The sequence below is a fragment of the Salmo salar genome, chromosome 04, assembly GCF_965601325.2.
Source record: "Salmo salar chromosome 04, fSalSal1, whole genome shotgun sequence".
In the NCBI taxonomy this organism is placed as follows: domain Eukaryota; kingdom Metazoa; phylum Chordata; class Actinopteri; order Salmoniformes; family Salmonidae; genus Salmo; species Salmo salar.
Window position 1 is genome coordinate 36,853,738 of NC_138294.1, and position 27,585 is coordinate 36,881,322.

Consider the following 27,585-nt stretch of genomic DNA (forward strand, 5'->3'; position numbering starts at 1 on the left):
AACAGGCGACAGCTGATGCATTGGTCCAGAGCCAGGCGGTATTGGCGGAGAGTCACTCCTCATAAGCGGAGAGTCAGGCGACATTGGCGGAGAGTCAGGTGGAGATGTGTAACCAAAGAGCGATACCACGAGTGGGCACAGAATACCAACTGGGATGGATCTTGAGTCAATGTGGCTTACCAGTGTTCATTATTAATACTATGTCTCAGAAGTTTCCATCCATGACTGATGCAACCCGAAAAAGCATTAAAGACAGAGATAATGAGTACTTGAAGTCACGAGAAAGTCTGGACAAGGCCTACTCTCCCTTATGTAAGGAATTAGGCACTTTCCCATGTTTACTACAGTATGTACTGTATGCTATGTTTTGTTAATAAAATAATGCTAAAATACTATTTCAAAATTCTGATGTTTATTTAGTTATGAATCCATAACGAATGACTTGTTCAAATATGCCATGATATTCTTGAGATATGTGTTGACTGAATATAAGCAAGTGATTTCAGCTTTTTTGCCTTTTTCTCGGTTAAATGAAAACTAGTCTTTTTTTATTGGTATGTAACTGTTATGAAAGTTGTATTGTCAATTTTGTTTTGTATTTAAATGTCACTTTAAACGTATATATGACACTGCAACCAAATTTCCCCATGGGGACAATAAAGTCAGTAAGTAAGTAAATTAATTTAGAATTATATAAAAGCCCCTTAGGATCTGTGAGAATATCTAACGGAAAATGCCCCTTAGATATTAATTTAGAGTCCTCCAATCCTCTAAATGTAATTATTGGCGGAGAGTCACGTCATTTAAAAAAATATATACTGTAGGCCTACCATAGGCGAAATAGGTGTCACTAGTGTTGAGTAATGTCTAATGAAGGCAAACAATTTAGAATCCTCCAATTAATTAAGCAAGTACCAGTCAAAAGTTTGGACACACTTACTCATTCCAGGATTTGACTTTATTTTTACTTTTTTCTACATTGTAGAATAATAGGGAAGACATCAGAACTATGAAATAACACATATGGAATCAGTTGAGAAAAAAGTATTATTTACAAGGACAGCCTACTCCTTCCTCCCCAACGAGGATTTGAACCAAGGTCTCCCACTTGCCCCGCATTCTGTAGTACAGACATGACCTGCTCTCTCTTACGTAAGGAATTAGGCATTTTCCCATGTTTACTACAGTATGAATTGTAGACTGCACTGTAGCCAAATAAACAAATAAACACATTTTGTTAATAAAATACTGATAAAAAAATACTCTTTCAAAATGTAGATGTTGATTTAGTTATGGATCTATACCGAATTCATATGGGAATAAATATCACTGATTTACAGAAATATTGGAACAAAGATGTCTAATGAAGGCAAACAATTTCGAATCCTCCGATCCTGTAGCCTACTCCCGATGTCACGTTGTACAGTGCCATAGCAACCCTGAGGGTTTCATTTTTTGTTTTTCTCTGAATAGAAACAGCATAATATTAATCAAATTAATTAAGCCAAATTTCTTAAAATCAATCCCATATACTATGTTATTACAAAAAAGGTATTAAATTCTCTGGTAATACCAATATGGACTACTATCAAATGCTTCTCAAAGATGCCCTCTGGTGATCTAACTAGCAATAACTTGCAAAAAATGGCTTGTAATTAAATGATGTGCAACAGAATGCTGCGGCAGCATGCAAGGTGTGCCGCAGTATGACACAACTTTTAAAGGAGGAACCACTGTAGTACATACCAACTGACTTTCAGCAATTATGCTAATCTAATGATATGCTACCTTCAACTTCCTTCAAACTGCATGCAGAGACATACAAATGGTATGCATGAGTCTGTAGGAAATTAGCCCAAAACCCGAAGTATCCCTTTAATGTGTTATGTTGTGTTCTGTGATTAATGGCTAAGCTTGTACTCTGCCTGTTCTGCAGTCTTAATGAGACTGGCATACAGTATGTGCATGTGATACCAAAGAGCCTACTAAAATGAGGTTGTTAAGATTGACACCATTCATGAGCTTCCGAATCGAGAAGCAGTCTTGCTGGCGTCGCAAATTAGCTTTTTGTTACCTAGTTGAGCTGTTTTACAAGAAAGCGGCTGAGATGACTCAAACACTGTAGCTAGTTAGCAAGCCTGCTGCAACAATGCTATTGGGGCACGGGAATATTAGATTTGTCATTTACTTTTAAGTTAGCATATTTTAGCATATTAACATATGTTCTAATATGCATCTACAGTACTCATATAGTGTGGCCATCTTTGAATGCATCAACGTTATTTTCTTAAAGTCTTAAGGAACTATTGTGATGAGTCCAAAGACCTAATTTGGACTGAATCTGACTTTTATCTGTGAGAATATTTTGTATGATTATTTGAAGCAATTAGCGTTACATTGTCAAAAAAAGTGAATTGTTAATAGTTTCTATATTTTTGTAAGATATCAATGCCAAACTTAACATGATTCATCATGGTAATGTCTTTGATGACCCTCAACATTTTTAAGTTGATAGGCCATTGTGAAGTGGATTTACAAAGGATTTAATTGGATGTATGAATAACTCATCCATATCTTAACCAATCCCTTAACTAACTTAAGAGATGTACCATGGGCCTACATACCAAACATTTGGTGTTATTTGGACTTATGGTTCATGAGAATAAGTTTTTCAAAGGTTTTCCAAAATGTCCAAGATGGAGGAAAATCTATCTTGACGCATACAAGGTTTCAAGTCTTCAGGTCAAACAAGGCAGCGGATATAAGGGTTTAAGTGAATTTGCTTATAACAGCGCCATCTATAGGCCAATCAGTGCCATTATTTTTGATCAAGTAATTCATGGTCTCTAGTTTGTGTGCCAAATTAGATTATTTTGTACCAATCTAGTTTTAGTTATTTGAACCCCTAAAAATTTGCTGTGAACCCCAAAAACTTGGCCAAAACATACTAAGCATTCTTAGTGTCAGCTATATAAAGAACTCTGCATTTTGGTAAAGGTAACCCCTCTACGGTAGGGGGCAGTATTTTCACGGCCGGATGAAAAACGTACCCAAATTAAACGGCCTACTACTTGTGCCCAGGAACTGGAATATGCATATTATTAGTAGATTTGGATAGAAAACACTCTGAGGTTTCTAAAACTGTTTGAATGATGTCTGTGAGTATAACAGAACTCATATGGCAGGCAAAAACCTGAGAAGAATCTAACCTGGAAGTGAGAATTCTGGTGCTTGTAGTCCTTTCAAGTCATTTCCAATGGAACATTGGGTTAGGGTTCATTTTGCAGTTCCTAAGGCTTCCACTAGATGTCAACAGTCTTTAGAAAGTTGTTTGAGGCGTCTATGATGAACAGAGACCGAACAAGAAGGCTGGGAAGTTGTAGACCCATCAGTTCATTGGCACGCGTTCATGTGAGAAGGGACCTGTGTTCCAAAACGTTATTCAAGACACAGGAACCGTCCAGTTGGAATATTACTGAAGTTTCACGTTCTAAAGGCCCTAAAGATTGATGCTTTACAATGTTTGACATGTTTGAACGAACGTAAATACATTTTTTTTAAACTTTTCTTTTCGGCGCGCTTCCTACATTTGGAGTAGCTGAACTGAACGTGCGAACAACAAGGAGCTATTTGGACATAAATTATGGAGTTTATCGAACAAAACAACATTTATTGTGGACCTGGGATTCCTGGAAGTGCCTTCTGATGAAGATTATTAAAGGTAAGTGAATATTTATAATGCTATTTAATATTTTAGATGACTCCAAAGTGGCGGCTATCTTTATTGCCTAGTGTATTTTTCTGAGCGCAGTACTCAGATTATTGCAAAGTGTGCTTTCCCAGTAAAGTTATTTTGAAATCTTTCACAGCGTTAGCATAAAGGAGATGTTCATCTATAATTCTTTGAATGACAGTTTAATATTTTATCAACGTTTATGACGAGTATTTTTGTAAATTGTAGCACTGATTCACCGGCAGTATTGGAGGCAAAATATTTTCTGAACGTCACGCGCCAATGTAAAAGGCTGTTTTTAGATATAAATATGAACTTGATCGAACAAAAAATTAATGTATTGTGTAACATGATGTCCTAGGAGTGTCATCTGATGAAGATCGTCAAAGGTTAGTGCTTCATTTAGATGTGTTTTGGGTATTTGTGATGCATGCTAGTTGCTTGGAAATGGCTGTGTGGTTATTTGTCTCTATGTACTCTCCTAACATAATCTAATGTTTTGCTTTCGCTGTAAAGCCTTTTGGAAATCGGACAGCGTGGTTCGATTCAGGAGAAGTGTATCTATAAAATGGTGTAAAATAGTCCTATGTTTGAGAACTTTGAATTATGACATTTTGTGGTTTTAAATTTGGCGCTCTGATTTTTCACTGGCTGTTGAATAGTGTGGGACGATTGTGTCCCACCTCCCCAAGAGAGGTTAAGCTACACGGCCCAACAGTCAAGAGTGTCTCATTATTGCAATGATTCATCGATATTAGATAAAGATGATTGTTTGAAGAAATTAAATAGTCTCTTTCAGTATGAAGTTCCACGACACCACGCACACTTCCAACTCAATCATCAAATTTGCAGACAACCCAACAGTAGTAGGCCTGATTACCAACAATGACGAGACAGCCTACAGGGAGGAGGTGAGGGACCTGGGAATGTGGTGCCAGGAAAATAACCTCTCACCCAACATCAACAAAACAAAGAAGCTGATCGTGGAATTCAGGAAACAGCAGAGGGAGCACCCCCTTATCCACATCGAAGGGACCGCAGGGAGAAGGTGGAAAGCTTCAAGTTCCTCTGGGTATTTTATTTTATTTATTTATTTAACCTTTATTTAACGAGGCAAGTCAGTTAAGAACAAATTCGTATTTATAATGACAACCTACCCCAGCCAAACCCTAACCCGGACAACGCTGGGCCAATTGTGCGCCGCCCTATGGGACTCCCAATCACGACTGGTTGTGATACAGCCTGGAATCGAACCAGGGTCCATAGTGACACCTCTAGCACTGAGATGCAGTGCCTTAGACTGCAGTGCCACTTGGCGTAGACATCACTGACAAACTGAAATGTTTCACCCACACAGACAGTGTGGTGAAGAAGGCGCAACAGCGCCTCTTCAACCTCAGGAGGCTGAAAAAAATGTGGCTTGGCACCTAAAACCCTCACAAACTTTTACAGATGCACAATTGAGAGCATCCAGTAGGGCTATATCACCGCCTGGCACGGCAACTGCAACCCCCTCAACTGCAAGATTCTCCAGAGGATGGTGCGGTCTGCACAACGCATCACCAGGGGCAAACTATCTGCCCTCCAGGACACCTACAGCACCCACAGGAAGGCCAAAAAGATCATCAAGGACAACAACCACCTGAGCCACTGCCCATTCACCACGCTATCAACCCGAAGGCGATGTCAGTACAGGTGCATCAAAGCTGGGACAGAGAGACTGAAAAACAGCTTCTATCTCAAGGCCATAAGACTGTTAAATAGCCATCACTGGCACATTAGAGGCTGCTGCCTATATACATAGACTTGAAATCACTGGCCACTTTAATAATGGAACACTAGTCACTTTAATAATGTTTACATATTTTGCATTACTCATGTCATATGTATATACTGTATTCTATTCTACTGTATCTTAGACTATGTATTACTCATCTCATATGTATATACTGTATTCTATCATATTCTACTGTATCTTAGTCTATGTATTACTCATCTCATATGTGTATACTGTATTCTATTCTACTGTATCTTACTCTATGTATTACTCATCTCATATGTATATACTGTATTCTATACTATTCTACTGTATCTTAGTCTATGCCGCTCTGACATTGCTCACCCAGATATTTATATATTCTTAACTCCATTCCATTACTTTAGATTTGTGTGTGCTATGTGTATTATTGTGAAATTGTTAGGAATTACTTGTTAGATATTACTGCACTGTTGATTTGGCCTTGTGTTTTAGGTTATTGTCCTGCTGAAACCTGAACGTGGTTTTCTTCTAAGATTTTGCCTGTGCTTAGCTCCATTACATTTATTTTTCATCCTGAAAAACTCCCCAGTCCTTAACGATTACAAGCATACCCATAACATGATACAGCCACCACTATGCTTGAAAATATGGAGAGTGGTGCTCAGTTATGTGTTGTATTGGATTTGCCCAAAACATAACACTTTGTATTCAGGACAAAAATTTAAATGCTTTGCCACATTTCTTGCAGTATTACTTTAGTGCCTTGTTGCAAACAGGATGCATTTTAACCTGTTATGGCTAGGGGGCAGTATTTTCACGGACGGATAAAAAACGTACCCGATTTAATCTGATTAGTACTCCTGCCCAGAAACTAGAATATGCATATAATTATTAGCTTTTGGATAGAAAACACTCCAACGTTTCTAAAACTGTTTGAATGGTGTCTGTGAGTATAACAGAACTCATTTTGCAGGCCAAAACCTGAGAAGATTCTGTACAGGAAGTACCCTGTCTGACCATTTCTTGGCCTTGTTGATTATCTCTATCTATTACAGGGGATCTCTGCTCTTACGTGACACTTTCTATGGCTCGGTTGACATGCTTCGAAGTACGGTAATGGAATATTTAGAAATCTTTTGTCACGAATTGCGCCATGCTCGCGACCCTGATTTACCATTTCGGATAGTGTCTTGGAACGCACGAACAAAACGCCGCAATTTGGATATAACGATGGATTATTTTGGACCAAACCAACATTTGTTATTGAAGTAGCAGTCCTGGGAGTGCATTCTGACGAAGACAACAAAGGTAATGAAACTTTTGTAATAGTAAATCGGAGTTTGATCAGGGCTAAACTTGGTCGGTGTCTAAATGGCTAGCCGTGATGGCTGGGCTATCTACTGAGAATATTGCAAAATGTGCTTTCACCGAAAAGCTATTTTAAAATCGGACATATCGAGTGCATAGAGGAGTTCTGTATCTATAATTCTTAAAATAATTGTTATGTTTTTTGTGAACGTTTATCGTGAGTAATGTAGTAAATTCACCGGATGTTTGCGGGGGGTATGCTAGTTCTGAACGTCACATGCTAATGTAAAAAAGCTGGTTTTTGATATAAATATGAACTTGATTGAACAAAACATGCATGCATTGTATAACATAATGTCCTAGGGTTGTCATCTGATGAAGATCATCAAAGGTTAGTGCTGCATTTAGCTGTGGTTTTGTTTTTTGTGACATTATATGCTAGCTTGAAAAATGGGTGTCTGATTATTTCTGGCTGGGTACTCTGCTGACATAATCTAATGTTTTGCTTTCGTTGTAAAGCCTTTTTGAAATCGGACAGTGTGGTTAGATTAACGAGAGTCTTGTCTTTAAAATGCTGTAAAATAGTCATATGTTTGAAAAATTGAAGTTTTCGGATTTTAGAGGAATTTGTATTTCGCGCCACGCCCATCATTGGATATTGGAGCAGGTGTTCCGCTAGCGGAACGTCTAGATGTAAGAGGTTAACTCTGGAGACTCCTTTGGTGTCTAGAAAGTTATGCAGATCTGCCTTTGGTTTCCTTGTGCCTTGCATGTGGAATGATCTACAATGCACTTTAAAACTGAAGGAATTGGTGCATCTAGGGCATTTCAGACGGTTGTTAGGAGACCTTTTTACTGATTTTTTTTAAATTGATTTGCTTTTTGTGTATTGTTGTGCATAATAACGTGTATTTGAATGTGTATATAAATGTGTAGTTTAATGTGTTTATTGTATTTTGATGCTATATAGAGCTCATCTGGAAAAGAGACCTTGGATCCTGGACTTCCTGATGGGCCGCCCCCAGGTGGTAAGGGTAGGCAACATCACATTAGCCACGCTGATCCTCAACACTGGGGCCCCTCAGGGGTGCGTGCTTAGTCCCCTCCTGTACTCCATGTTCACCCACGACTGCGTGGCCAACACGACTCTAACACCATCATTAACTTTGCTGACGACACAACAGTGGTAGGCCTGATCACCGACAATGATGAGAGCCTATATCGAGGAGGTCAGAGACCTGGCAGTGTGGTACCAGGACAACAACCTCTCCCTCAATGTGAGCAAGACAAAGGAGCTGATCGTGGCCGAACAGGCCCCCATTAACATCGATGGGGCTGTAGTGGAGTGGGTCAAGAGTTTCAAGTTCCTTTGTGTCCACATCACCAACAAACTATCACGTTCCAAACACACCAAGACAGTCGTGAAGAGGGCACAACAACACCTTTTCCCCCTCTGGAGACCGAAAAGATTTGGCATGGGTCCCCAGATCCTCAAAAAGTTCTACAGCTGCACCATCGAGAGCATCTTGACCAGTCGCATCACCGCCTGGTATGGCAACTGCTCGGCATCTGACTGTAAGGCACTACAAATGGTAGTGCGTATGGCCCAGTACATCACTGGAGCTAAGATTCCTGCCATCCAGGACCTATATACTAGGCGGTGTCAGAGGAAGGCCCAAAAAACTGTCAAAGACTCCCATCACTCAAGTCATAGACTGTTCTCTATGCTACTGCATGGCAAGCGGTACCGGAGCGTCAAGTCTAGGACCAAAAGCCAGCTTAACAGCTTCCACCCCCAAGCCATAAGACTGCTGAACAATTAATCAAATGGCCACCCAGACTATTTACATTGATACCCCCCCCCCCCCCTTTGTTTTTACATTGCTGCTACTCACTGTTTATTATCTATGCATAGTCACTTTACCCCTACCTACATGTGCCCCTACCTCGACTAACCTTTACCCCCGCACATTGACTCGGTACCGGTACCCCCTGTATATAGCCTCGTTATTGTTATTTTATTGTGTTACATTTTTATATGTCTTCCCTGTGGCTCAGTTGCTGTTTGCAACGCCAGCATGGTGTGTGCAATGCCAGGGTTGTGGGTTCGATTCCCATGGGGGGGCCAGTACAAAAAATAAATAATAATACAAAAAAATTACATGTATGCATTCACTACTGTAAGTCACTCTGGATAAGAGCATCTGCTAAATGACTAAAATGTAAATGTAATCGATTTTTTTTTACTTTACTTTGTTTTATAAATATTTTCTTAACTATTTCTTGAACTACATTGTTGGTTAAGAGCTTGTAATTAAGCATTTCACAGTAAGGTCTACATTGTTGTATTTGGCTTGTAACAAATAACATTTGATGTGATTATACAGATAATCACATATTGTTGCCCTATTGTGTGGTCTGAACGTAGTAAAAAGTGGATATTTTATTCTGTAAAATTAGAAATCGTACATCCTTCCGCTTGCACAACCAGCGTATTACAGCTGTGAGAATGTATTTAAGTATTTTGGAACACTAATCAACATGACAATGCTTTTACTGATTGCACATAAAGGATGATACATGATAGATTGCCTGCTTTGTTATCCAACTGAACTTGTGTCCTTTCTGTCATCCTGGGAACCCCGATCATTGCTGCTAACAGCTATGGTTTATATTTGCCATACAGTTTCATAAAACATCTATTTCTTACAAATACATTTAAAAAGCATGTTGGAATATATTGAACAAAACATTTCAAAATATATTTACCAAATATGTTGATAAATACATTTTTTTCTGAGGCATTTAACATATATTGTGATCAATGTCCCCTCTAAGCTGAGTGAGTGCATGAGCGTGCAGTAGCCTGAGACTGCAGTGCAGAACCCAATATCAGCCCATGGAGAGAAGCACTCAATTTTCTAGAGTTTTCCCTGTTAGTTAACACTATCAGCATTTCCCTTTACTGTGGCAATTGTGATCAAATCAACACAATATTACCCACTTTCAATGCAACATACCCGAAACAAAACGAACTACGTAAGATATTTTGTTGTAGGCAGAACACATTGGAGTAGGATTCTATTCCATTGAAATACGATTTAACCAATCGGAGCTGCAGTAGGCCTATATGCAAATTAACCATTGCCATATACAGTATGGATCTGTGCCATTTACTTTGAACTGGACTGTGTTTACACTACAGCATGAGCGGTCATGAGTAGATGTGCTTGTTTTGAGATCAAAGTGAGGGCTGCATGAAGCCACATGTGTACATTTTGTTAATATCATTTTGCTAGTTATTAGCCCAGTTATAGATCATTTGTAGTCAGCAATAGGGGAGTGATTGCTTCCAAGAGCACAAAACATGTAAATTTCTAGACCTTTGAAAAGCAAGGAAGGTAAATAGCTTTGTTTTGTAATAAAGGGACAGTGTTGTATTTTGAGACAGGTTTGAATAAGCTAAGTAGCCAATAGGCAGAGGGTAGCATAATTTGTCTGATTCTCTGTAATAATTGTATGGGAATAATAATGCATTTTATTTAGTAAAGTGGTTTCTTGCATCAAACAAACAACATTTTCAGTCACCTCCTTGTCTGAAGGACAAGTGGATAAACAGGTTAATGTCAATCCCTACATGGTTTTTTTCAAAAGTCTCATGGAATGTAGGCCTACACTGAACACCATACATTCGTTGCTACTGTAGGCTGAATGATATAACAGCTATTTCCATGTTAAATGTTATGAGATGCATTTTCTCCTTTGTTTTTGATGGTAGGCCACTCTGGTAGGCCTACATTATGATCAAATAGCCACAGCCTACTTGGCCACTGTTAAAACAGTAACTTAAGTTGTGTACAGCCTCAGGTTGCACAGAATTTTCACAACGTTCAAGTTTGCGCTCAGCAGACCTGAAATTTGCTCAGTGCCTACATTTTTTGGAGGGAATATTGATTGTGATATACATTTTAAATGCATTCCGTAATATATGTTGGAATGTATTTAAAAAATACATTATTTGGCCAATTTTAAATATTTCACATTTATCCTAAAATGTGTCTCTAAAAATATATTTTAAATGCATTTTTTTTCCCCGTATGGGCTGCTATGCGTGTTTTTAAAGTTGTCTGAAAAACGTACCAAAGCTCGCTTGCTCGCTCGCTCGGACAGACGGACGGACAGACAGACAGACAGACAGACACGAAAGGGTGAGGAGTTGTAGGGTGAGGGGCTACCTTGAGGGGGAAGTAGAATGTCGTAGTCTGAGGGCGTTCTGTTGTGGAAGGGACAGAGGGCGGCACGAGCTGCCCCAGAGAGCAACGCCCCTGATTCAAAATGCCCACCTGAGAATCACAAGGACAGGTTAACATGATCGGAATGGCAGGCTAGGCATCAGCTGCTCATAAACCGATAGCACACTGCGGCAAAACTATTTTAGGCCGGTACCACCTTTGTCTATGTTTAAGATTTTACTCTGTGGTGGTATTGGCCAATGACTGGACACAAGAACACGTTCGTGGATCTCACACACATGCACACACTCGTGGGGATGATGATGATGATGATAATGAAGATGACACTGAGCCCTAAGTATTAACAACAGTGTCAGCTTTGATTTCTTTCACACAGAACACTTCCAGTAATAAGCAGAGCCAACTACTGGTAGATCAGGTCCAGAACTTGACATCACCACTTCAGCCTTACCATACACAAAGGGCTTGTGCTTCTTTTCCCCTGCAGAGGACTCCGAGGAGCCATTCTCCAGATTTCTGATAAAAAAAGGCAAAAAATAGAGAGATATTACATTTGTCCATATATTTGTCCATATATTTTGGGGTTTTTACCAACTCAAGACTGATTATACTGCACAGCACCCGCAGGTTGCGCTTTGCTGAGTAATAGTTGAAATCCAGCTTCATCCAGGAATTCATTCTTCCCTTTCATGCAACTCCTACAAGTTAGACCAAATCTACATTTGGCAGCTTTTTCACTTATTTATTGTATCTCTATTCCAGAATAAAAAGGCTGCGTCCCAAATGGCACACTATTCCCTATGGGCCCAGGTCAAAAGTAGTACATTATTTAGGGAATAGGGTTCCATTTGGGATGCATCCTCTGTGCTGGTACCTGTTAGGGATCCGGACGGAGACGCAGACTGGGGAATGGGATGAAGGGATCTGATCCTCGTCTTCAACACGCTCTGTTGTTCCTCTTGCTCTCCCAATGCCAGGTGTGGTGAAAGGATTGAGGTGTCTGGAAAACAAAGCAACCATTTTACATTTTAAGACCACCCAGGTTTTAACATTAAAATATAGATTTTTCCAAGCAAACTTCCATTGTGCTACAAATATAGTACCAGTCAAAAATGTGGACACACCTACTCATTTAGGGGTTTTTATTTGTATCTTTATTTGTACTATTTTCTACATTGTAGAATAATAGTGAAGACATCAAAACGATGAAATAACACATATGAAATCACGTAGTAACCACAAAAGTGTTAAACAAACAAAATATATTTTATATTTTAGGTAGCCACCCTTTGCCTTGATGACAGCTTTGCACACTCTTGGCATTCTCTCACCAGCTTCATGAGGAATGCTTTTCCAACAGTCTTGAAGGAGTTCCCATATATGCTGAGCACTTGATGGATGTTTTTCCTTCACTCTGCGTTCCAACTCATCCCAAACCATCTCAATTGGGTTGAGGTCAGGTGATTGTGGATGCCATCATCTGATGCAGCACTCCATCACTGTCCTTCTTGGTCAAATAGCCCTTACACAGCCTAGAGGTGTGTTGGGTCAATGTCCCGTTGAAAAACAAATGATAGTCCCACTAGGCGCAAACCAGATGGGATGACGCATTGCTGCAGAATGCTGTGGTTGCCATGCTGGTTAAGTGTGCCTTGAATTCTAAATAAGTCACTGACAGTGTCACCAGCAAAGCAACCCCACACCATCACACCTCCTCCTCCATGATTCACGACAGGAACCACACATGCAGAGATCCTCCGTTCACGTACTCTGCGTCTAACAAAGACACAGCGGTTGGAACCAAAAATCTCAAATTTGGACTCATCAGACCAAAGACAGATTTCCATCGGTCTAATGTCCATTGCTCGTGTTCCTTGGCCCATGCAAGTCTCTTCTTCTTATTGATGTCCTTTAGTAGTAGTTTCTTTGCAGCAATTCGACCATGAAGGCCTGATTCACGCAGTCTCCTCTGAACAGTTGATGTTGAGATGTGTCTGTTACTTGAACACTGTGAAGCATTTATTTGGGCTGCAATCTGAGGAGCATTAAACTAAAATAAACTTATGCTCTGGAGCAGAGGTAACTCTGGGTCTTCTTTTCCTGTGGCAGTCCTCATGAGAGCCAGTTTCATCATAGCGCTTGATGGTTTTTGAGACTGCACTTGAAGAAACTTTCAAGGTTCTTGAAATGTTCTGGATTGACTGACCTTCATGTCTTAAAGTAATGATGGACTGTCGTTTCTCATTGATTATTTGAGCTGTTCTTGCCATAATATGGACTTGGTCTTGTACAAAATAGGGCTATCTTCTGTATACCACCCCTACCTTGTCACAACACAACTGATTGGCTCAAATGCATTAAGAAGGAAAGACATTCCACAAATTAACTTTTAACAAGGCACACCTGTTAATTGAAATGCATTCCGGGTGACCTACCTCATGAAGCTGGGTGAGAGAATGCCAAGAGTGTGCAAAGCTGTCATCAAGGCAAAGGGTGGCTACTTTGAAGAATCTCAAATATATACACTTCCGTTCAAAAGTTTGGGATCAGTTAGAAATGTCCTTGTTTTTTAAACAAAAGCACATTTTTTGTCCATTAAAATAACACCAAATTGATCAGAAATACAGTGTAGGCATTGCTAATGTTGTAAATGACTATTGTAGCTGGAAATGGTTGATTTTTTATGGCAAATTTACATTGGCGTACAGATGCCCATTATCAGCAACCATCACTCCTGTGTTCCAATGGCACGTTGTGTTAGCTAATCCAAGTTTTTCATTTTAAAAGGCTAACTGATCATTAGAAAACCCTTTTGCAATTATGTTAGCACAGCTGAAAACTGTTGTTCTGATTAAAGAAGCAATAAAACTGGCCTTCTTTAGACTAGTTGAGTATCTGGAGCATCAGCGTTTGTGGGTTCGATTACAGGCTGAAAATGGCCAGAAACAAAGACCTTTCTTCTGAAACTCGTCAGTCTATTCTCTTTCTGAGAAATGATGGTTATTCCATGTGAGAAATTGCCAAGAAACTGAAGATCTCGTACAACGCTGTGTACTTCTCCCTTCATAGAACAGCGCAAACTGTCTCTAACCAGAATAGAAAGAGGAGTGGGAGGCCCCAGTGCACAACTGAGCAAGAGGACAAGTACATTAGAGTGTCTAGTTTGAGAAACAGATGCCTCACAAGTCCTCAACTGGCAGCTTCATTAAATAGTACCCGCAAAACACCAGTCTCAACATCAACAGTGAAGAGGCGACTCCGGGATGCTGGCCTTCTAGGCAGAGTTCCCCTGTCCAGTGTCTGTGTTCTTTTGCCCATCTTAATATTTTATTTTTATTGGCCAGTCTGAGATATGGCCTTTTCTTTGCAACTCTGCCTAGAAGGCCAGCATCCCGGAGTCACCTCTTCACTGTTGACGTTGAGACTGGTGTTTTGCAGGTACTAAACTTCACTACTTAAACCTGCTGTGACAGCTTTTATTGCTGCTTATTTGGGAAATGACCTCAACAGTTCAATGGCTGCGTGTGTGTGTGAAAGTGAGTGTTTTGTGTGCACAGATGTGGAGGGAAACAGAAGGCTTCACCCTGTGGCCTCACTGTTCAGTGTCCAGCAGCTGCCATTATAGCTTCACTGCACTATTGCCCATAACATCCACTGTGCAACACAATAGAAAAATACCAAATCAAATGTCTTTGTCAGCTAAAAGGGAATTAGATATTCTGCAGCCAACATTCACAGAACCACACTCAATCATGACTGGACCCTTCAGCAACCATATTTCATTATTGGTACAAGGCTATGTGTATCAGCTGCAAAACACTAAGAGTGGAGGGGAAGAGGATGTAAGAAAAAAGGCCTGGGATTTGATGGATTTCCTGACTCCTCGATTAGGATCAAGTTTTCCCGACATACACTACATGACCAAAGTATGTGGACACCTACTCGTCCAACATCGCATTTCAAAATCATGGGTATTATTAATATGGAGTTGGTCCCCCCTTTGTTGCTATAACAGCCTCAACTCTTCTGGGAAGGCTTTCCACCAGATGTTGGAACATTGCTATGGAGTCTTGCCTTCCATTCAGCCACGAGCATTAGTGAGGTCGGCCCTGATGTTTGGCAATTAGGCCTGGCTCGCAGTCAGCTTTCCAATTCGTCCCAAAGGTGTTCGATGGGGTTGAAGTCAGGGCTCTGCAGGCCAGTCAAGTTTATTTTATAGGTACTGTTTACCCCCTTTTCTCCCCAATTCCAAACTGCTAGTTACAGTCTTGTCCCATCACTGCAACTCCCGCATGGACTCGGGAGAGGCGAAGGTTGAGAGCCATCTGTCCTCCGAAACACGACCCTGCCAAGCCGCACTGCTTCTTGACACACTGCTCGCTTAACCCCGACGCACGAATGTGTCGGAGGAAACACCGTACAACTGGCGAACGTGTCAGCATGCATGTGCAGGCCCGGACAGGAGTCGCTAGAGCGCGATGGGACAAGGCCATTGAGGCCAGCCAAACCCTCTCCTAACTCGGACGACGCTGGGTCAATTGTATGTCGCCTCAGGGATCTCACGTTCGCAGCCGGCTGCGACACAGCCCTAGATCAAACCTAGATCTGTAGTAACGTCTCAAGCACTGCAAGTGCCTTAGAACTTTGCGTCACACCGATCTCGACAAACCATTTCTGTTTGGACCTCGCTTTGTGCACAAGGGCATTGTCATGCTGAAACAGGAAAGGGTCTTCCCCAAACTGTTGCCACAAAGTTGGAAGCACAGAATCATCTAGAATGTTATTGTATGCTTTAGCTTTAAGATTTCCCTTCACTGGAACTAAGGGGCCTAGCCTGACCATGAAAAACAGCCCCAGACCATTATTCCTCCTCCACCAAACTTTACAGTTGCCACTATGCATTGTAACGTTCTAATTGCATCCGCCAAACCCAGATTTGTCCATCAGACTGCCAGATGGTGAAGTGTGATTCATCACACCAGAGAACGTGTTTCCATTGTGTCACGTCCTGACCAGTATAGGGGTTATTTGTTATTGTAGTTTGGTCAGGACGTGGCAGGGGGTGTTTGTTTTATGTGGTTCAGGGTGTGTTTTGAGTATGTGTTTAGGTAGAGGGGTATTTGATTTATTAGTCCGGGGTTTGTTAGTCATTGTTCTATGTTAGTATATTTCTATGTTCTATCTAGTCTTTTGTAGTTCTATGTTTAGTTTATTGGGGTTGGACCTTCAATTGGAGGCAGCTGGTTATTGTTGCCTCTGATTGAGGGTCCTATAATTAGGAGTTTGTTTTTCATGGGATTTTGTGGGAGATTGTTCTTGTTTAGCTGTTTGCCTGACAAGACTGTCAAGTTCGTTTTTGTTTTGTATACGTTTATGTGTTTTCCTTCTTCACCAATAAAAAAAAGAAGATGAGTGTACATTTTCCCGCTGCGTCTTGGTCTCTACCCTACGACACCCGTGACACACCCTCGAGCTGACGCTTGGCATTGTGCATGATGATCTTAGGCTTGTGGCTGCTGGGCCATGGAAACCCATTTCATTAAGATCCCGACGAACAGTTCTTGTGCTGACGTTGTTTCCAAAGCAGTTTGGAACTTGGTAGTGAGTTTCTGCAACTGAGGACAGACAATTTTTTTTCTTCCCCTTTCTGTGAGCTTTCCATTTCGCGTCTGAGCCGTTGTTGCTCCTAGACGTTTCCACTTCACTATAACAGCACTTACAGTTGACCGGAGCAGCGCTATCAGGGAAGAAATTTGATGAACTAACTTGTTGGAAATTTGGCATCCTATGATGGTGCCACGTTGAATGTCAATGAGTTCTTCAGTAAGGCCACTAGAACAGACTGGAATTTGTTCAGGGATTCATCCGATGGCATTGAGGAGTTTACCACATCAATCACTGGCTTCATTAATAAGTGCATTGATGACATTGTCCCCACAGTGACCATACATACCCCAACCAGAAGACATGGATTACAGGCAACATCAGCACAGAGCTAAAGGCTAGAGCTGCCGCTTTCAAGGAACGGGACACTAATCCGGACAATTATAAGACATCTCGATACGCCCTCCGACAAACCATCAAACAAGCAAAGTGTCAATACAGGTCCAAGATAGAATCCTACTACATCGGCTCTGATGCTCATTGGATGTAGCAGGGCTTGCAAACTATCATGGATTACAAAGGGAAACCCAGCCGCAAGCTGTCCAGTGACATGAGGAAATTGAGCTCAGGTGCATCCTGTTTTCATTGATCATCCTTGAGATGTTTCTACAACTTGATTGGAGTCCACCTGTGGTGAATTCAATTGACTGGACATGATTTGGAAAGGTACACACCTGTCTATATAAGGTCCCACAGTTGACAGTGCATGTCAGAGCAAAAGCCAAGCCATGAGGTCGAAGGAATTGTCCGTAGAGCTCCGAGACAGGATTGTGTTGAGGCACAGATCTGAGGAAGGGTACCAGAAAATATCTGCAGCATTGAAGGTCCCCAAGAACACTCATTCTTAAATGGAAGAAGTTTGGAATCACCAAGACTCTTCCTAGAGCTGGCCGCCCGGCCAAACTGAGCAATCAGGGGAGAAGAGCCTTGTTTAGGGTGGTGACCAACAAGCTGATGGTCACTCTGACAGAGCTCCAGAGCTCCTCTGTGGAGATGGGAGAAACCTCCAGAAGGACAACCATCTCTGCAGCACTCCACCAATCAGGCCATTATGGTAGAGAGGCCAGACAGAAACCACTCCTCAGTAAAAGGCACATGACAGCCCGCTTGGAGTTTGCCAAAAGGCACCTAAAGGACTCTCAGACCATGAGAAACAAGATTCTCTGGCCTGATGAAAGCAAGATTGAACTCTTTGGCCAGGATCGAGGGAAGATTAACAGAGCCAAGTACAGAGAGATCCTTGATGAAAACCTGCTCCAGAGCACTCAGGACCTCATACTGGGTTGAAGGTTCACCTTCCAACAGGACAACAACCCTGAGCACACAGCCAAGAAAACGCAGAAGTGGCTTCGGGACAAGTCTCTGAATGTCCTTGAGTGGCCAAGCCAGAGCCCGGACTTGAATCCGATTGAACATCTCTGGAGACCTGATAATAGCTGTGCAGCGACGCTCCCCATGCAACCTGACAGAGCTTGAGAGGATCTGCAGAGAAGAATGGGAGAAACTCCCCAAATACAGGTGTGCCAAGCTTGTAGCGTCATACCCAAGAAGACTCGAGGCTGTAATCGCTGCCAAAGGTGCTTTAACAAAGTACTGAGTAAAGGGTCTGAATATTTATGTAAATGTCATATTTCCGGATTTTATAAATTATTCTAAATGAATTTATAAATTTGGCAAATAATTCAAAAAAAATGTTTTTGCTTTGTCATTATGTGTAATGGGGGTCGTATAGAGGGGACCAAGGCACAGCGTGTTGAGTGCTCATAATTATATTTAATGAAAACAAAACACTTTGACAAAGAAACAAAACGACAGCCAACAGTTCTGTCAGGTTACATACACGAAACAGAAAACAACTACCCACAAAAACCAATTGGGAAAAGGCTGCCTAAGTATGGCTCCCAATCAGAGACAACGATAGACAGCTGCCTCTGATTGGAAACCATTCCCAGGCCAAAACATAGAAACACAACACATAGAATGCCCACACCATATCACACCCTGACCTAACTAAACAGAGAAAAACGGCTCTCTTAGGTCAGGGTGTGACATTATGGGGTATTGTGTGTAGATTGATGAGGAAATAAATATTTAATTAACTGTAGAATAACGCTGTAACTAACAAAAGGCATATCTACCTCAATTATCTTGTACCCCTGTACATCGACTCGATACTAGTACCCCCTCCCTGTATATAGCCAAGTTATTGTTACTCATTGTGCATTTATTCCTTGTGTTATAACTATTTGTTTCTCTCTCTGCATTGTTGGGAAGGTCCTGTAAGTAAGCATTTCATTGTTAGTCTACATCTGTTGTTTACAAAGCATGTGACATGTGAGTATTATTCCAACCTCATAGTGTGAAAATATATATAAAACACATATTGTACACCCATTCATAAAGCGTGCCCGCAAGATCAAGCTTGCCCTCAACATCACCAAAAATTAACAGACTATTGATTTTCTGAATTATGTGTACACACACACAATTCAGAAAATCAATAGTCATGCAATCTTTCAACGTATGTGTGTGTGACAGTATTGCGGGAGAGACTCACTTGTGGCTGCTGTTGAGAGCGGGCAAGGGAGAGGAGTGTCGGAGAGGAGGAATGTCGTACTCATCACTGACATGGAGACCATTTGAGTAAGGCTGCAGACAGACATACAGGTCAAGAGAGACACACAGACTGACAAGGAGGAAACATCAGTATACAAAAGTGCACAAGAACAAAGTCTACGGTAATCCACTTATTTTCATTCATACATGCAATCTCCATATACAAACATTGGCATTAGAATGGCCTTACTGAAGAGCTCAACTTGACACCACTTTCAACTTGACACCATCCAACAAGTCAGTTCGTCAAATTTCTGCCCTGCTAGAGCTGCCCCGGTCAACTGTAAGTGCTGTTATTGTGAAGTGGAAATGCCTAGGAGAAACAATGGCTCAGCCGCGAAGTGGTACGCCACACAAGCTTACAGAACGGGAACGCCGAGTGCTGAAGCGCGTAGCGCGTAAAAATCGTCTGTCCTCAGTTGCAACACTCGCTTCCAGAGGCAGCTTGGAACTCGGTAGTAACGTCAGCACAAGAACTGTTCGTCCGGAGCTTCATGAAATGGATTTCCATGGCCGAGCTGTCGCGCACAAGCCTAAGATCACCGTGTGCAATGCCAAGCGTCGGCTGGAGTAGTGTAATGCCTGCTGTCATTGGACTATGGAGCAGTGGAAACGCGTTGTCTGGAGTGATGAATCACGTTTCACCATCTGGCAGTCTGACGGACAAATCAGGGTTTGGCGGATGCCAGGAGAACACTACCTGCCCCAATGCATAATGCTAACTGTAAAGTTTTGTGGAGGAGGAATAATGGTTCGGGGTAAGCCCCTTAGTTCCAGTGAAGGGAAATCTTATTGCTACATCATACAATGACATTCTAGACGATTCTGTGCTTCCAACTTTGTGGCAACAGTTTGGGGAAGGTATTTTCCTGTTTCAGCATGACAATGCCCCCGTGCACAAAGCGAGGTCCATACAGAAATGGTTTGTTGAGATCGGTGTGGAAGAACATGATTGGTCTGCACAGAGCTCTGACCTTAACCGAGGACAGACCCCATCGAACACCTTTGGGATGAATTGGAACGCCGACTGCAAGCTAAGCCTAATCGCCCAACATCCGTGCCTTACCTCACTAATGCTCTTGTGGCTGAATAGAAGCAAGTCCCCGCAGCAATGTTCTAACATCTAGCGAAAAGCCATCCCAGAAAACTGGAGGCTGTTATAGCAGCAAAGGGGGGACCAACTCCATATTAATGGCCATGATTTTGGAATGAGATGTTCAACGAGCAGGTGTCCACATACTGTTGGTCATGTAGTGTAGATACCACTTTAGCTTCCAAACCTACTCAGCCAGGATTCAATCCCATTGCAGGTTATAGCCATTGCGGCTATGAAAGACAATTTCTGATTGAGCTGACATATGCAGAATTTACCAGGAATGAGATCTCCGAATTGAATCTCAGCCTTAAAGTGCAGGCCACAGTCCCTCGTCAAAATTAATGACAACAAAAATGTGGTTTTTGGTGTTAATTTAAGGTTTGTGTAAGGCATAAGGTTAGCAGTGTGGTTAAGGTTTCAAATATTTTATGACTTTGTGTCTGTGCCAGCTAGTGACTACCCTGCAGAGCTGTCATCCCAATAAATGCCAACCTGCCAATCCTTTCCACATTGGGCAGAGGTTGGCATGCCCCTGCAGACAACCACCTGGACACTGTGCCCACCTCATCTCCCACACTACCCCAGAGGACGCTACCCTCCAATTACAGGATTTTCCCCCCCATGGGTTCTGAGTAACCCATCTGGCATGTGCTCACCTGGGTTGGGGTCAATGCTGAATCATTGCAATTATATTTACAAATTGATATTATGCCATTATTTTCTATGAGGTTTTTTCAATTGATGAGTTTATCATAGTTCAAATGGAATTGACCTAGAGATCTTCTTGGGTCTAAAAAGTCAAACCGGAACAGACCAGAGGACAATCAGACCGGGACCTAAACGGAGCTGAGAATAATCAGACCCGAACCCAAATTGACCCGACGACAATCAAATTGACCAACCCTGGTCTAAATTGACCAACCCCGGTGGCAATGTTGCCAGAACTCTACACTGCAAAATTGGCTGGAGGTGGACTTCATGGATAAGGCAGTATCTGGATGCCATCCACACCGGGTCAGTTAGGGCAAGGCTAGAAGAGCGCAGCTATGAGGGCAGTAAATAGAGATAATATGAGCGAGAGCGAGAGAGCGAGAGAGCGATAGAGCGAGACTTATCAGACCTATGCCCCTTCTGCCCACCCCATGCCCCCCGCCCCTGCGGCAAGGACCTCAATATGACAGCAGGACATATGACCGGGCCGTGAGAAGAGCAACAGGCCCAACCCCCATTATTACATCCGCCAAAGCCCCGTCCTGCAACCTAAGAGGTATATATCAGATGCTCAACATGCTCTGCTCACACTTACTATAATGGTCCGGGCCTAAACAACACAAAAACAACACTAGACACTATGGAACACAAAGCTTTTACTATCTCATCCTGGAATATACAAGGTCTGAGGTCATCTGCCTTTGCCCTAAAGAGCAGGAACCCAGACTTCATTAAATAAATTGGAAATACAGATATTGTCATCCTACAAGAAACATGGTATAAAGGCGACGGACCTACTGGTTGCCCTCTAGGTTACAGAGAGCTGGTAGTCCCATCCACCAATCTACCAGGTGTGAAACTGGGAAGATACTCAGGGGGTATGCTAATTTGGTATAGAGCAGACCTAACCCACTCTATTAAATTAGTCAAAACAGGAACATTTTACATCTGGCTAGAAATTAATAAAGAAATTATCTCAACAGAGAAAAATGTCCTCATGTCTGCTACCTATATCCCCCCAATAGAATTCCCATACTTTAACGATGACAGCTTCTTCATCCTAGAAGGGGAGATCAACAATTTCCAGGCCCAGGGACATGTACTAGTCTGTGGTGACCTAAATGCCAGAACCTGACACCCTCAGCACACAGGAGGACAAACACCTACCTTGAGGTGACAGCATTCCTTCCCCCATATGCCCCCCTAGACACAACTACGACAACATAACCAACAAAAACGGGTCACAACTCCTGCAGCTCTGTCGGACACTGGGTACGTACATAGTCAATGGTAGGCTTCGAGGGGACTAATATGGTAGGTATACATCTAGCTCATCTCTTGGCAGTATTACTGTAGACTACTTTAACACTGACCTCAACCCAGAGTCTCAGAGCGTTCACAGTCAGTCCACTGACACCCAGATCACAGCAAAATCACAGAGCTTTGCTCAATCATGAGGCATCAAAGCCAAAAGAACTGAATAATATTAAGAAATGCTATAGATAAAAGGAAAGTAGTGTGGAAATCTACCTAAAAACAAATTCAATCCCTTCTAGACAATTTCCTGGACAAAATGTGTAAACTTGGCAGTAGAAAACATAAACAGTATATTTGACCTCCCAGCTTCCCAATCAAATCTAGAAATGTCAAGCAGACAACCTAATGAAATTAACAACAATGACAAATGGTTTGATAAAGAATGCACAAACCTAAGAAATAAATTGAGAAACCTATCCAACTCAAAACATACAGACCCAGAAAACCTATGCCTAAAACAATACAGAAATACACTATGGAAAAAGAAGGAACAGCACGTCAGAAATCAGCTCCATAGAATCTAACCACTCCTGGGAAAATTGGACAACTCTAAACAAACAACAACAGGAAGAGTTATCTATCCAAAATGGAGATGTATAAACCACTTCTCCAATCTTTTAGTCTCTATAACAAAGAAGAAACAGCAAAAACATTTACATGATCAAATACAAATCTTAGAATCAACTATTAAAGACTACCAGAACCCACTGGATTCTCCAATTACATTAAATGAACTACAGGACAAAATACAAACCCTCCAACCCAAAAACGCCTGTGAGGTTGATGGTATCCTAAATTAAATGATAAAATATACAGACCACAAATTCCAATTGGCTAAAGTTAAACTCTTTAACATCATCCTCAGCTCTGGCATATTCCCCAATTTTTGGAACTAAGGACTGTTCACCCCAATCCATAAAAGTGGAGACAAATTTGACCCAAAATAACTACCGTGGGATATGCGTCAACAGCAACCTTGGGAAAATCAACTGCATTATCATTAACAGCAGACTCGAACAATGTACTGAGCAAATGTCAAATTGGCTTTTTACCAAATTACTATACGACAGACCATGTATTCACCCTAATTGACAAACAAACAAACCAAAACAAAGGCAAAGTCTTCTCATGCTTTGTTGATTTAAAAAAAAGCTTTCGACTCAATTTGGCACGAGGGCCTGCTATACAAATTGATGGAATATGGTGTTGGAGGAAAAACATACAACATTATGAAATCCATGTACACAAACAAGCAAAAAACACACACATTTCTTTCCACAGGGCCGGGGGGGTTAGACAGGGATGCAGCTTAAGCCCCACCCTCTTCAACATATATGTGACCCGTTTCAGGAAACTAGGCGTATGTCGCGGGTCACTACTTCACAGGAGAGCCGTTTGAACGTAAACTTTTTTTTAATCAAAATGTTTTTTTGGGGGCAGAAATGCCTTCTCGAACATGTGAACTTTCATGTGCCTTAATAACAAACTTGTATGCCATCTGTAAATACGAATACACATTTTAAATTACAAGCCTAGTTGGTTAAGCCACAGAAAAAGTCAGCAACCTTCCCGCTAGCCGTGATTGGCTGAGATAATGATTTGGCTGGACATGCCGAGAGATTAGTTTGGATTGGTCTGCCACATAGCATGCTTCTGTCTATTTGAGCTGGTCAGTATGTGTAGGTAATCCTGTCTAACACGGCGTTTTGTTTTAAATGTTACGCTAGCTAGCTGAGGTTAGATGGCTGGCTTGATAGCTAACATTACATTTATTATCTGTGTGTGGTAATGTTATCTCAGAATGCCATTTCGCATTGCTAGTTTTAGCCTAATGTTAGCTATCTAACTAGCTAACATAGAACCTATTGGTTAACTTTGGCTAGCTTTGACAATTGGTTTGTATTGCTAGTACTCTATGGATTGGGATTATGGTTTATTGTTTAGCTAGCTAGCTCCATGCATAAACAAAATACTCCAAGTTAAAGCTGACTGTTAGCTAGCTAGCTAGCTGACACTAGATGGCTGGCTCACTAGCTAAAATTACTTTTATGATCTGTGTGTAGTAATGTTATATCAGAATGCCATTTCACATTGCTAGTTATAGCCTAGTGTTAGCTAGCTAACTGACATTTACTCCTAAGGTGCTGACCTGTTGCACCCTCAACAACCACTGTGATTATTATTATTTGACCCTGCTGGTCATCTATGAACATTTGAACACCTTGGCCATGTTCTGTTATAATCTCCACCCGGCAGAAGAGGACTGGCCACCCCTCAGAGCCTGGTTCCTCTCTAGGGTTCTGGCCTTTCTATGGAGTTTTTCCTAGCCACCGTGCTTCTACACCTGCATTGTTTGCTGTTTGGGGTTTTAGGCTGGGTTTCTGTACAGCACTTTGTGACATCAGCTGATGTAAGAAGGGCTTTATAAATACATTTGATTTGATTTTGCCAAGGAAAGTGAAAAGGACTGAGGGAAAGTAAAATGGAAAATACATGGAAAAGACCATGGAAGAACCTCAAAGAACATTGCATTTTCAAGATCATGTAACATCAAACATAACATCAAATGCATCTTATATTCTTGCCCTGACAGATAAACCACATGATTTCACTGTAATAGTGAAATCAATTGTATAAAAATCAATTGTATAATAATGCTAAAATATTACAGTGCCTGGAATTTGTTTTTCAGCATCAGTAGAACATGCCTGACTCTCCTCCACCAGTCATACAAGGAGAATGGTCTAATGCCTCCCATCAAAAAGAGAGCTGGCCCAAGCAAGCAAAAGCAGCAGCGCAGTCATCAACTACATGCACCATTTCTTCACCAACTACGGAGTTGGGGAAACATGTGTGGACCTGATCTGCGATAACTGCAGTGGCCAAAACAAGAACAAGTTTATGCTCTGGTATTGTGCCTGGTGGACCATGCACAAGCTCCACCACAGTCTGGACCTTCACCTCCTGATCACAGGCCACACCTGTGATTTTCTGTTGTTGTTATTCCACGTTTTACAGCTTCGATGCTTTGAAGCCTGGTGTTTTTGTCTCCAAGGAGCGTTCGGACTGTCGGACCAGGTTTCAGCTGCTGCACAATGCTAACATCCTTCCTCCCATAGATGGTCTGCCTGTACAAGCACCACCTGGACTGGACACAGCTAGACAAACTTATCTTTTTGAGAAGATCAGGGAGTTTTGCGATGAAGAGGCTATAGACATTACATGCCCTGCACCAAAGTCAAAGGCAGGACAGAAACAGGCTCTCCGAATATAGATTCCCTTGTTCATGCATGGTTCGAACGGACCAGTCATCAGCACTATCAGCAGTGCCTCTATTCAAATGGCACTCTCCTAACACACACGCCATACGTTGCTGCTACTATTTTTGTATTTTTATCCTGCTTCTCAGCCACTTTACCCCAGATATTGTTATTGATAGTATTGACATACTGTATATTATTTTTATTTATATTGACACTATCCATTTCTGATATTGCTACTACGCAAGTAACCATTTGGCTGTACTGTTTACACCTTATGTAGAGAACCATCCACTTGGCAAGATGTGGACACTTTCTGTTTACCTGAAATTTTTCCTTATTGTAGGCTACTACTTTTACCACTTTTAGTCTTAATCTTTACTACACTACTCACTGTTTAGCACATGATCTCACATGTGAAAACTTAAAGAGATGGGTGGGGCAGGCTTAAGAGGGTGTGAACAATGCTGAATGGGTGTAGACAAAGCAGAGCTCTCCAGTAGGTACCAAAACATTCAAAGGCCATTTTCTCAAAAGTGAGTTTACAAGTTTATCAGATTTCAAAGCAGAATTACTTTCCCATTGTTCCTAAAAAATGCAGTGTATGATATACCATTTTGTGTCTCTGAGCCTCTACTTTTATTCAATGTAAAAAACACAATTTCAAATTTTGCTACATAAGACCGATTTGAGCTGGTTGGTCACATATATCAATGAATTGGCGAGGGCACTAGAACAGTCTGAAGCACCTGGGCTCACCCTACTAGAATCTGAAGTCAAATGTCTACTGTTTGCTGATGATCTGGCGCGTCTGTCCACAACCAAGGAGGGCCTACAGCAGCATCTAGATCTTCTGCACAGATTCTGTCAGACCTGACAAAAATAATGGTGTTCCAAAAAAGGTCCAGTTCCCAGGACCACGAATACAAATTCCATCTAGACACCATTGCCCTAGAGGACACAAAAAACTGTACATACCTTGGCCTAAACATCAGCGCCACAGGTAACTGCCACAAAGCTGTGAACGATCTGAGAGACAAGGCAAGAAGGGCCTTCTATGCCATCAAAAGGAACATCAAATTTGACATACCAATTAGGATATGGCTAAAAATACTTGAATCAGTTATAGAACCCATTGCCTTTTATGGTTGTGAGGTTTGGGAAAATCACCAAATTGAGACTTGCCTGTAGAATTCTGCAAAGATATCCTCTGTGTACAATGTAAAACACCAAATAACGCATGCAGAGCAGAATATACGTATAGTGAGGGAAATATAAGTCTCCAGCTTCAGCGATTTTTGCAATTCGTTCCAGTCACTGGCAGCAGAGAACTGGAAGGAAAGGCGGCCAAAGAGGTGTTGGCTTTAGGGATGACCAGTGAGATATACCTGCTGGAGCTTGTGCTACGGGTGGGTGTTGTTATAGTGACCAGTGAGCTGAGATAAGGCGGAGCTTTACCTAGCATAGACTTATAGATGACCTGGAGCCAGTGGGTCCGGCAACGAATATGTAGCGAGGGCCAGCCGACTAGAGCATTCAGGTCGCAGTGGTGGGTGGTATAAGGGGCTTTGGTGACAAAACGAATGGCACTGTGATAGACTGCATCCAGTTTGGAAGCTATTTTGTAAATGACATCACCGAAGTCGAGGATCGGTAGGATAGTCAGTTTTACGAGGGTAAATGTTTGGCGGCGTGAGTGAAGGAGGCTTTGTTGCAAAATAGAAAGCCGATTCTAGATTAAATTTTGGATTGGAGATGTTTAATATGAGTCTGGAAGGAGAGTTTACAGCCTAGCCAGACATCTAGGTATTTGTAGTTGTGCACATATTCTAAGTCAGAACCGTCCAGAGTAGTGATGCTAGTCAGGT

General features: G+C 41.7%; 1 protein-coding gene across 1 annotated transcript in view; it reads right to left on the bottom strand.

Annotated features, from left to right (window-relative positions):
* cblb (Cbl proto-oncogene B, E3 ubiquitin protein ligase) overlaps positions 1 to 27,585 on the bottom strand; it is a 221,533-nt gene that overhangs the window by 9,970 nt on the left and 183,978 nt on the right. Inside the window, exons 13-16 of the mRNA XM_082974368.1 lie at positions 19,275 to 19,366; positions 11,928 to 12,053; positions 11,505 to 11,569; positions 11,036 to 11,143 (exon numbers count right to left, since the gene is read on the bottom strand). Of these exons, the coding sequence (XP_082830494.1) occupies positions 11,036 to 11,143; positions 11,505 to 11,569; positions 11,928 to 12,053; positions 19,275 to 19,366 (391 nt within the window). The remainder of the gene's footprint in view (positions 1 to 11,035; positions 11,144 to 11,504; positions 11,570 to 11,927; positions 12,054 to 19,274; positions 19,367 to 27,585) is intronic.